This window comes from Mytilus californianus, unplaced genomic scaffold, assembly GCF_021869535.1.
Source record: "Mytilus californianus isolate M0D057914Y unplaced genomic scaffold, xbMytCali1.0.p SCAF_1, whole genome shotgun sequence".
NCBI classification, from domain to species: domain Eukaryota; kingdom Metazoa; phylum Mollusca; class Bivalvia; order Mytilida; family Mytilidae; genus Mytilus; species Mytilus californianus.
The window spans coordinates 113,772,844-113,786,104 of NW_026262581.1; the positions used below are offsets into that span (position 1 = coordinate 113,772,844).

Sequence of the window (13,261 nt, forward strand, 5' to 3'; positions counted from 1 at the left end):
ATTCAAACTCATAAGTTGAAAATAAATGGCTAAAAAAGAAAAAGACCAACAGACAAACAATAGTACACAAAACACAACATAGAAAACTAAAGACTGAGCAACACGAACCCCACCAAAAACTGGAGGTGATCTCAGGTGCTCCGGAAGGGTAAGTAGATCCAGCTCCACATGTGGCACCCGTCATGTTAGTACAAACCCGGTAATAAGTCTTATTCGAAAGTCACAATAAAGTTCGGGAAAAGGGGACGGAATTGTAGTTACGAAATTAGGAACATATCCGCTATCATCTGTGAAACGGATATTCCATAACGGTCAACCAACTTCACCACTTGGAACTCTTGGTTTAATAGCTTCCTTGTGAGTAGCAACCCTCTATCAAGGAATTGTTTCTTATTTTTCATGTCGGGACCTTTTATAGCCGATCATACGGTATGGGTTTTTCTCATTGTTGAAGACCGTACGTTTGCCTATAATTGCTTACATCCATTTCAATAAAACTTTGGTGGATAGTTGTCTCATTGGCAATCATATTATATCTCCTTATTTTTATATCAAGTTGTATACAAAATTTTACAAAATTCTATTACAGTGCCTATTGATTGTTCATTGACCTATGCATGCACCTGTATTATTTTTGGTTTTTATTCCATAGTCAGGAAACATTTCAGTTGTCTTAGCCATGTCTTCAGGTTTTTTTTTATCATATAGGGGCTTTTGGTATCTGATCGTTTATCTAAATTTATTTTTTAGACCCAAGGGCGGCGATAGAAAGGTTGGGAAATTATATTAACTCTGATAATATAATAAATGACCAAGACCGTTTATTGTATCTATATATGCCTCTCGACGCTACCATTTTATTAACATTGCCTCCATACACCATTTTATTCATAATCTTATAACATAACTTTTTATGCTCCTAACCATGAAACATATTTCAGAATCCTGTTGAAGACATTTTTTACACTTGTAAAATTTTTATTTCTTGTTTACATGGGTACATATTACGCAAGAAAACACATAAGTGCGAGTTCGGATGAACATTTCAGGATAAAGAAAAAATATACTTTGGGTCAAACGGCCAATTCGGTAAACCTTAATTATTTAATTGTACCAGCATTGTCAAGTTATGGTACAAAGTTCAATGTACTACTGGTAAAGAAGAATCTCATTAACACACATTCAAAACGTTCTGCAGTATTGGGACTTTAAGATTTTGAAGCGATAAAAGGTATAGAAAAATAAAACCGACTTAAAGACAACGTTTTCTTTAAAAGATTACGACAAATATGGGTCAAATATGTTCCAATTGTCGTAACCGTAATCCCGTCATCTTCTCTTTAAATTTGACATACCAGATTACGTGTTTACCGGGTTTGTACTTACATGAGCACCACGACGGGTGCCACATATGAAGCAGCAAATGATCACCTTCCAATTTTGAACGATCATTCCTATATATCCTGTGGTATTGACACTCACATTTTCAAGTGGTTGATTGTAAAAATTTAAATTAATTTAAAGACAACATTTTCTGAAAAAAGTCTTCATTGAACGACTTCATAAAACAGTTTGAACTACAAGAGCTATTGAAATCATTTAAAAATCTAATAATTGTTGCTGTAAAAATGTATTTAAAACTGTTAAATAAAATTAATGTTTCTTAAACACTGAACTACGGTAAACCATGTTATATCTTTCAGTTCATATTATAGAAGAATGAATTTTACTCCTTATTGAATTTCATTATCCGAATTACTCATTTCAGGATCGTAAATACGTCGCCTTTGGTCATCTGAGGGATTGTTTTCTGTTTTTGGCAGAAACTCAATTTTCACTGATGTGACAATATCACCGGTGTATGGATCAACATAAGTACCAATCATTTCCGTCCCTGCTATTTCAAAATCAATATACCCATAGACTTCTTTTGGCCATTCACCCTCAACTGGGGGTACTTGAAAAACGCAATGTTTTCTGCATCCTTGGTCAGTCACATATTTTGGATCACTCTTGTCAGATATGTAGACAGAGACTGACAATGGTTGTTTTCGTAGATGCTGTATCTCGGGATCAAAGAACGTCGTACTTACAGGTATCCTTTCTGTATGGCCTACATTGACTACAGTGTCTATTTTGTATGCGATCCTAAAAACATCTTCACAACATAATTTTCCATCGTGTATAACCTTCTTCTCTTGTGGCATGCCTCGTTGGAACGGTACTAAAATAGAGATACCGTAAGTGAAATTGCACACACGTGAAGATACAATTTTAGGTATGTGACCATAAATAACAGCACCTGTGAGAACTGACAAACTGCCTTCATGAGGCACAAATACATCTTTATCTGGAAAAGCTTGTTTCACTGCATTAAACAATAGTTCACAGTCAGCGAACCCTCCAACTAACATGATAGCTCTGACACCATGACATCTTTTATGTTGAAGGACTTCATTTATGTCTTTGACAAGTTTTGATAGTGAATGTTTGAAAAATTCAAGAAAAATTTTGACATCAATAAACAGTTTATCTCTTTTTACGTGGACTCCTCTTGCATATTGCGAATTGCTTGCAATATCTTCAAAGCTACTTTGACAATTTTCCTCGCTTATTTCCAACAATGTTGCTGCAATTCTGCTACAGACCTTGGTATCATTAGGTTTAAATGTCTTTTTCTTTTCTTCAAATGATCTCATCATATCCATATAATCAATTGGATGATTCTTCTTGAAAGCTATTATACACGGGCCAGAGAATAAACGGACCAACATCGACCTATACGCCATATTCACTGAATTTCCACCGTAATCCCCACCGCGTACTTTGTGGATGATGTTCAAACAATCATCAGGTAATATTTCCTGGGCAGAAATATCAACTGTTCCACCTAAAGATTGAAATGATTTAAAAATCAATTATGTGGCCTTATCGAGAAAATAAAATAAAATAAAATAGAGGCACTCCCAAAAAATGTATTTGAATCAATGTCCGTAAACATCAACTTAATATATCTAATATATTCCAAGCAAGTAGTAAATATTTACCAGTCATTTCTCTTGATTAATTAAGCATCAAACCTTTCTTTATATTTCATATAAACCCTCGGCATATGATTATCACATCATAGATGCTATTATCTAATAGTTATAAAAAAATGTCGATAAAACAGATGTTTGAATACTTCCTTTGAGTCTGTAGTCGTTTGGTAACAGTAGTAAAACACTATACTCTTTATACATCAGATTTGGATTGCACTATCTTATGTTATAGCTGATCAAATTGAATATTACACTACCAAGAATTTATAACATGTAAAAAAAAGTATAACAAAATACCGAACCCCATGTCAAATAAAAAAGGGGAAGTCCATAAAAACTGACAAAATCAAACAATATCAACCAACAGAACGACTGGAAAACAACTGCCATGTAACCTTATCTAAACAATTTAAATCACATAATCTCTCCAAAACATCCGATTTTTGAGTGATCCTTTACCCCCCCCCCCCCTAACTAAACTTACTTTAAAGACCATGTATCTATATATGTTGAATTGGTTTTTTTTGGGTCAACTCAAATATAATTTATATAAATAACACATAGATGAGAGGGTGATAGAGCAGATTGTTACCCCGAGAAAACATTGTCAACCGAGGCGAAGACAAGGTTGAAAAAGTTTTTTCGAGGGGTAACAATCTTGTCTATCACCCTATAAGGTATGTGTTATTTAATTTATTATACTGGCCGTTCTGTCATTACTGTATTTTCAAATTGTAAATTGAAAGTTACTAACTATGATGAAAAAGGTCTGAGGTTGAAACACTTTTAGCACTGTCTTAAATCATTGATGCAAATTAAAATCACTGTCCTATAAATTATCGATTTTTGATTGGTCTGCACGAGAGGGTGACATTCAAATAATTGTCTCCCGCTGAGCCATAGGATAGAGTAAATTGTCTCACTCGTATAAACCAATCAAAATCTGGTATTTTAACGTGAAGTATAATAAGATAAATTACCTCCAGCATCAACAACCAAAATCTTTGTTCCAGGCTGGAAGGTTTTAAGGATGATTGAGTGGTGCTTATTCTCAGTCTTATCCACCCGAAGAAATCGAGCACAGACAGAAGCTGCCTCTGGTTCAAACACAAGTGTAAACTGGTTTCCATGAATACCTGCCTAATTTGAGAAATCTGAACAATTAATCTCCTATAATAATGTCCTGCAAGCATATTTTATACCCTAAGTAGACTTCTGTAAATGTTAAAAATAATTGCTTTTTATGCCCTGTGTAATATTCGTATAATGGTGCATATAGAAGAAGACTTCAGAAGTTATTAAAACTTGTGTCTGATCTTTTTTGACCAATGATCAGAATAATCATAAACTAATGTAAAAAGTAAAATAACAAAAATAACAAAAATACCGAATAGCAATCATAGGAAATACATTTATTCTAAAACCAGTTGTTGGCATGATACGGGTTATGTTCTTATGTCATATATTTTATGATGATATGATACTAAACCCCTAACGGGAGGGATTGTGCTTGATTTTCATATGATGAAGATATAATCTTTCAATCAATTTAGTTGAGGTCTGGAGCTGGCATGTCAGTAACTCTAGTAGTCCTTTGTTAATTTATGTAAATTATTGTCATTTTGCTTTGTTTCTTCTGTTACCTATTCTAACATCGGACTCGGACTTCTTTTAAACTGAATTATATTGTGCGTATTGCTGTGTGTTTGTTTATTCCACATTGGCTAGTGGTATAGGAGGAGGGTTGAGATCTCATAAAACATGTTTAACCCCGCCGCATTTTTGCGCCTGTCCCAAGTCGGGAACCTCTGGCCTTTGTTAGTCTTTTATGTTTTTTTTAATTTTGGTTGATTTATTTGTTTCGGAGTTTAGTGTGACGTCAATTTTTGCTGAACTAGTATACATTATTGTTTAGGGGCCATCTGAAGCCCGCCTCAGGGTGCGGGATTTTCTCGCTGTGTTGAAGACCCATTGGTGGCATTGGGCTGTTTTCTGCTCTTTGGTCGGGTTGTTGTCTCTTTGACGCATTCCCCGTTTGAATTCTCAATTTCAACATTGTGTTATAATCTTAGTTACTATAAAACAAACAACTATGCCAAGAAAGAAAAAAAAATATCATATAGACACTCTATAGACATAGCATATAAGCAAAAATGAAAAACAAGAATAAAATAAGGTGTCATTGTTTATGCTATACGTTTATTAATAACTTAATTTGTAGCTTATGTTAAAGACTAACTACCAAAGTTCATAATATTTTTTTATTTTTTATCTTTCAGTGGTTGGTTGTTCATCTTTGGGATAAATTTTAACCTAGGGTTAAATATAAAAAATCAAACCCTATTTAGATTTTTATCTGTTGTTCATCCTGTGGTTAAATATAACCTTTTACAATCCTTGGTTTAATGTTTCATAACTTATCCAGCTCTCGGCCTCAATCCAAAATGTTACCAAAGGAATACATAAAGGCAACAGTAGTATACCGCTGTTCGAAACTCATAAATCGAGAGAGATAAAAACAAATCCGGGTTACAAACTAAAACTGAGGGAAACGCATCAAATATAAGAGGAGAACAACGACACAACAAAAACACAACATTAAAAATGTAACACACACAGAAACGAACTATAATATAACAATGGCCATTTTCCTGACTTGGTACAGGACATTTTAAGAAAAAAATGGTGGGTTGAACCTGGTTTTGTGGCATGCCAAACCTCCCGCTTTAATGGCAACGTCAAACACAACACCAAAACGACAACATCACATGACAGGACCACAATACAAATAAATGGGAGAACATATAGGACAAAGAAACACACGAATAATAGCTAACAAAAGGTATTAGGCTTAAAATTCAATACGCCAGACGTGCGTCTCGTCCACACAAGACCATCCAGTGACGCTCAGATGAAAAAAGCTTGAAAGCCAAAACAAGTACAAAGCCGAAGAGCACCGAGGACCAAAACTTCCAAAAAGTTGCGCCTAACACGGCCAGGGTTTTCTGCCTGGGACAAGAACATCCTTATTATTTAGAATAATTTATAATTTTGCAAACAGTAAATTTTATAAAATGACTATATAATAGATATACATGATAAAACCAAAGTGGGGACTAACTACAGAATAAAAACGGATACATTACATAAAACAACTTAATCCAGCATATAAAAATACACAGCCGGGTTAGCCAAAGCATCAACGCACAAAGTGACGTCACATTAGAAATTCTAAAAAAAACACACAAAGTGACGTCACATTTGAATTTGTAAAAATATTTCCCCAAAATAAGATAGAATTATGATTGATTCAAGATTAGATTTGTAATACTGACATTACATTTATCAATAACAATGAAAATTACAATACTTATTGATATCAAATTGTGGTAGTAATTAGATAATTAATTGTATTATCTAGCTATGTCTGTGTTTCTTCTGAATCAAACTGTAAACCAAATATATCGTATAAATTTCGTTGAACCAAACTAAAATCTAATAAATGAAGGGGGAGAATACATTTATTTCAAATATCTAATCCCGATTCATAAATGGTGTTAAAAAGACGGGAAAGGGAATTAGGAAATAGGTACTTGTCTCTGAAAAATATGATCTATATACATTAATATAACACAAAGTACTCAGCTCGCGAAATGATACTCGGTCGCAAACTTGCATTATAATTTCAATTCCGCGGTTGTCTATCTAAAATCGTATAGACACATTCAGTGAATTTCAGATGGGGACTCCCGCAAAGCCCTTGCCAAATATAAAAATTACTGACTGTATATATACCATATTAGGTCACCGATTGCCTGTGTAATAAATATATATTGCATTTGTAGCTGACTATCAATTAACATTTATTAATATTCAACCTGTCTTGGTTATGCACATAATTATACCTCTGTAGCAGACTCTCGCATGAACTGTTTACAAGAGTCCGTCCATATCGCAGGCACAGTTATAACCCACTTAATTTTGTCTTCCTGAATTCCTATCTGCCTGTCATCAATCGTCTTCCTGAAATGCTCTTTTAAATACTTGATGCAAGACGAAAATAAAAGTTTAGCTGATATTTCCTTGCCGCCTTTCTCTTTGATAAGGAAATCCATTCTTACATCCTACAATTAATTTATTAGAATTCAACAGATTTCCCAAACTTTTTCAAATATATTAATTTATAAGTTGATAGTAATAAGTTGCTTAAATTAGATGTTTAAAGTCACATGAAACTTCAAATTAAAAAAAAATGAACATGTTTAATATACTTGAAGTTTTAATATAAAACAAGTGTACATGGATTTTTTTTGTAAAAGAAAATCCTTTATCTTATCAAATTCGTCAGAAATATACTGCTATTGAATTATTGGCTTCCCGTACTTTAATACTTTAATTAGCCGATACCTTTCTCATATGCAGTGACCTTAACCATGAAACCTCTCGCTCGTTAGAACTTGGACAGCCACACAGAGCAAGTGCGAGGGAAAACTGCGATTGAAAAAAAATAAACATTCGTACACTGGAATGTAAAACGTTTTTATTGATTCTGAAAAGAACAATTTGATACACCAAATCATTTAACAACTGTAACTGTTCGGGTTCACTACATTATACCTTTATTTTTTTCGCGTTTCGGAGATAGCGGGAAAACGTTATCTAAAAGGAACGTTTTAAATAACGATATATTTTTGGCGGTTTGTCTGTAGTTGTGCACGTGGTTACATGAACCAATCATTTGTGATGCGTCAATAAGTAGTCTAATTTTAAAGAGGTGAAAGCGGGTTTATAATATATTATCTATATTTTCATGATTTGATTTATTGAATAAATATTGTTTAAACCAAAGCGGGTTTTTACTTTCTTTCTGTTTCAAAATACATCTAGCCGCAGACGTTCAACACTAAACTTCAATATTATATCATTTGATATTTGTTTTGGTGAGGTTTGGCATCAATATCCCTAGACGTGCATTGTACTTGCCCTGTAACAAAGGTTTCCATATCAATATCATAGCATGTTTACAAAGGCCCATATGTGACTTTGCGATGAATAACAACAACAAAAGCGGAGTTTAATTTCATTTTTTTTGCGCTTAGTGATTTTGTGTCCTATATACAACATGTCCTTTATTTTTCTTAACGTTTGCTATTTACACGTTTACGAGTATTTGATGTCATTTAATATGTTTTAAACTAGGAAGTAAGGGAGATATGGTGGATATGTCAGCATGACAACTGCACGACAAAAATAATCAAAAGACAACTAGAGGGCAACATAAAGTCTTCAACAAAAGACAACTGTCCAATTCTATTTATATAACAAAGTATTAACAATGCTGATTTAATCATCTAATTTATTGTAACAACTTTAATAGCATTAATAATATTGAAAGATATAAAAATGTTGGACACCAAAATTCCTTGAGAAAACAAATCATGTAACCCATTCCATTCAAATGTTTAAACTAGTTTTAAAGAGCTCATAGGGGTTTTAATGGACAATCATGGACACTTTGTTAATACGTGAAATGAATGCACAGGTACAGTGTATAATAAAAGACAAAATGTCTTCTTTACTATACTTCGACAGGACGAAAATAAAGTCGACTGCAGAAGCTAATGAATTTTTTTTTTAAATCAGAGCAAGCATGCAAATTGAAGATTATGGTATATACATTACATATATGACATAATTAGATGAACAAAATTATAAACATGTGATTCCGAGACAAAATAGAAAAAAGACATTTCTCAACTAAATTCCACGTATTTCTAAGTGACAGTAACAGTAAACTAGTAGTAGCCCACAATGCATTGCAGTTCATTGTGTGGATTTGTCAGTTTCTCAGGTGAATGTTTACATTTTTTATTTAGGAAATTACTATGCAATTGTTCAGTGACAAAATCATTCTAGTGGTCTCTACCTTTGTAACGGCAAAGTTTTATTAACAAATGGAAAGCATGGGAAATAGAAAAAAAAATGAACATCGCTCTATCAACGCACTGTTCCACTATTGGCTCACGTCATTAGGATAATATCTAAATTTTGTTCTTTCATGGTCACGTGTTGGGTCTCCTTACGACAAATATGTTGTTGTCCCAGCAGACAAAACCTTAAACAATGGTGTATTGACACACAAAAACGTCTGACTGAAGAACTTAGCACTCATAGTAAAACTGGGAATCCAACATATAACCCCCCACCATTCACGAATGAGGAGGTGTCGGATAATCACAAATCCGTCCTTCTATCCTTTTGGTATTAATATTAAAATGGACGGTAGAAATCTCACATCATTATACTTGATACCTAAACTTAACAAAACTTTTTCCAAAATTTTTATCAAGAACGATATATAGCCGAATCGTCTAGATATTCGACTAAACAAATTTCTTAAGTTCGTACAACCACTCTTCCTACAGTAAAAGATGGCTGTGAGAAATATTGTGATGAGGTATACACAAGCAGTGTCAATCAGATGTGGGTTCTGTACACTTTTAAGATCTAATTCTAAACCTTCAATTACAATCTTTACAATTTTGCAGTTATATCAACAACTTTCATTTTTCTACGCTTTATACTACTATTCCCCGTGCTCAATTGAAAGATCGACTACACAGTCTCATTAAACAGAAGCGTTTTCTACAAAAATGAGAAATGTATATAGATACACATTTCGCGTTTAAAGTAACGAAAAATCTTACTTTGTGAAAAACCCAATGATCCCCACAACAAATACACCGTAGATTATGTTGGACATATTCGCTGAATTTGGTGGATTAGTATTTCCGCAGACAGTGGGTATTCCAATGTGTATTAATTGAGCACTATTAATGATGGCTTGGTTATGTACTCATATGAATAGAACCTTATCAAAGACGAAAAAGCATCTTGCAAAGTTCTTTAATTCTATTTTAAGATAAATCAATGATGAGGTTCTTTCACTTAATAACCCAAATTTCAATAAATGTTATCCAAGTGAACTTGAAATTAAGGGATACTACCGAAAGTAGAAGGTCTGCTTCATATCTATATTTGCCTTGATATTGACACAGATGGACAACCTAAAACTAGAATCTATGACAAATGTTATGATTTCATCTTTTAATTTTCAACTTCGATTTTCACAGCAATAAAATACCCACTGTCCCTCGTATGGCGTATACATATCTCAGTTAATACATTACTCTCGTCGTGTTCACACTATTCAGACTCATTAACAGGGTATGCTCCTTACACAAAAACTGCCCTAACATGAGGATGAACGACTAAAATCGACATTACATAAGTTTCAAGGTCATCATCATGAATTGGTTGATCGATACAATATATCGGTGCCTCAACTCACTAGCGACATGTTTTTGTGGTCTTAGACTTTTCGATACCAGTAAAGTCGACTGATTTGTATTTTGTTTCCGATTGTGTCCTATTCCCGATTGTGACATTTTGACTGAGTGTGAATTCGCATGGCTGGTGATGCATGTATAGCAGGGGATGCACCCGGTCTCTCTCCTTTTGGAGTTTTTGTTTGATACTTTGATTTTTCATCCTTTTCGTTTGACGATATTTTAACAACGGTAAACTACTGTCACCTTAATTTGAATAAACAAACAAAATAGAAAAAACACGAGAGAATCACATGGGCTCAAAATGGAAAGACCGGCTGCGTCGACAGTGTAAACATCTCCTGCAATGTTACTATTTTACATGTGATTCAAGGAATAAAGACAAAAAAATATTGATTCAAACCAATTACACCAACGTGTGTTTATGTTTGTAACATGTATTCTTATTCAAATTGATGGATGCAGGAATTATTTAAAAAAAGACTCAGGTTCCAACTCCCTCAGGCAAAAAGTAAAATGACAAAAATACCAAACTTCAAGGAAAATTCAAAACGGAAAGTCGTTTATCAAATGGCAAAATCAAAAGCTCAAACACATCAAAAGAATGGAAATAACTGTCATTTGTACAGGCATTTCCTAACTTTGTTTGATAGCTAGCTAAACTTCTCACTTGTATGACATTCGCATAGAATTCCATTATATTGACAAAAATGTGTGAGCAAAAACAAACAGATATAATAGGTAAAAATATCAAAAATTGGGGTACAGCAGTCAACATTGTGTTATAATCTTAATCACTGTAAAACAAATAACTATTTCAACAAGGAAAAACATGATCTTTGATTAATTTTTCTGTTATTTTTAGGTCCCTTTTGTTCATATATCTCCAAACGTTTCAAGGAATTTATACATCCTTGGCGTTTAAATATTTAGGTTTGAGAGTTTCTGTTGGAGGTAAATCCAGAAAAGCACCTCGTCTGCACGACATTTATAAAGTTTTTCCTTTCTTGAATTATAATTGTGTTTTTGTATTGTGTCATTTTTTCCGAGTAAATAATTTTCTTGTCCATTTTCCTAAGACCCACTAATGAGTTTTTTTTTCCTGTGGTTTGTCATTACATATAACAAATAGGAAATATTTTCACCAAGTTCTTGCATCTCCCATATCCTAGTGAACTTGAAATAAAGGGAACCTCGAAACTAGAAGGCCTTTTCGAAACTTTTTCGTGACATTGACACAAACTTCAAACTAGTATCTGTGACTAATATGATTTCATTTTTTGCAATTGTCAACTTCAATCTTCTCGATTTTGACATAACCGAAAGCAACTTATTATCGGGTTTGTAATTACATGATCAATCCAACGGGTGAAACATGTGGAGGATTGACTGATTACACTTCCGGAGCACCGGGATTCACCTCGTTTCCTAGTAGGGTTCGTGTTGCTCAGTCTTAAGTTTTTCTATGTGATGTTTTGTTATTGTTGTTTGTCCTTTCATCTTTATATTTGGCCATGCTACTGTCTTTTTTATTGAACTTGTGATTTTTGAATGCCCCATTGGGATCTTCTCTCCCTTTTTGTCCAATTTCTCAGAAGTAATGTTACTTATGTCTTAGCGTACGACAGTAGCATATCTCCATTCAAACCTTTCACGCGTGCATTGTCACATTACATGAATGTCCTTTTTAGATAAGGGTATATTCCTAACACAAAACCTGACCCAGCAGCGTAATAAGAAAGAACGACTAAAATTGACATTACACACAAGTTTTACAGTCACCATCACATATTGGTTGACTGATACGCTGGGTATGTGTCTCATATCACGAGAAACATGTTTTTGCTGTCTTAGATCTTAAGAAACCATAAAATTACCCGGATTATGATTTTACCGGTACTGTTTTATTACTTTTAGTGATATTTTGTAAGAGTGTATTTTCGTTTTCTGGTGATGTTGCTCCCGTTGACGCAAAATGGATTTTCGAGTTTTTGACGTCGGCATAAAAGAGAGGCGAGGGATACTAAAGGGAAATTCAAACTTACAAGTCGAAAATAAACTGACAACGGCTAAAAAGAAAACGACAAACAAACAACAGTACACAAAACACAACATAGAAATCTAAAGACTGAGCAACACAAACCCAACCAAAAACTGGGGATGATATCAGGTGTTATGGAAGGATAAGCAGATCCTGCTCCACATGTGGCACCCGTCGTGTTTCTCATGTTAGTACAAACCCGGTGATAAGTCTTATTCGGTAGGTCCCATTCAGGAAAAAGGGGACGGGATTGTAGTTTTGACAATTGGAACATATCGGTTGTCATCTCAGAAACGGATATTCTATAACGGTCAACCAACTCGTGATGGCGTCCGTAAAATTTACGAAGGGACGATTTCAACTTCACCACTTGGAACTCTTGGTTTAATAGCTTCCTTGTGAGCAGCAACCCTCTATCAAGGAAACCGTGATAGGAAATATAATAGCATAAAACATGTTACTATTTATTTTAGACAGGTATATAAAGATGCTGCGGGGATAAACTTCTGTTTTAGATCTCAATTTCATTTCTTCTCGATTGGTGAACTAACAAAATGTAGTTAAAAGAACGAAAAATTAAAATCAGTATAGGAAATATATCAAATCCCATTATGCTCGTAGAATCGATAGAAACTTCTCTGACTTGAAAATGTCCAATTTCTTGACAAATTCTCATTTATCGAAATTTATTACTGGTGTATATATGACATTTCCGAGCCCCCCCTGTGTCTTTTCGGTATCATCTTCGTTGTCTACATGCAAAGAGCTAAAATAATCGTCAAAAACAAAAATTGTCGAACTGGCTAACACCCCATGAAACCACCAGGCAG

General features: G+C 34.0%; 1 protein-coding gene across 2 annotated transcripts in view; it reads right to left on the bottom strand.

The window, feature by feature from the left end:
• Positions 1 to 1,288: 1,288 nt before the first annotated feature.
• The window catches only part of LOC127730920 (heat shock 70 kDa protein 12A-like), a 79,103-nt gene continuing 67,130 nt past the window's right edge, over positions 1,289 to 13,261 (bottom strand). The window contains exons 3-5 of one of the 2 annotated variants that reach the window (XM_052239550.1): positions 6,947 to 7,165; positions 4,022 to 4,181; positions 1,291 to 2,890 (exon numbers count right to left, since the gene is read on the bottom strand). In XM_052239550.1, the coding sequence (XP_052095510.1) occupies positions 1,734 to 2,890; positions 4,022 to 4,181; positions 6,947 to 7,165 (1,536 nt within the window). In that variant the 3' untranslated portion in view covers positions 1,291 to 1,733. Of the gene's footprint in view, positions 2,891 to 4,021; positions 4,182 to 6,946; positions 7,166 to 13,261 lie in introns of both variants that reach the window. The other variant, XM_052239558.1, reaches the window with a different exon arrangement.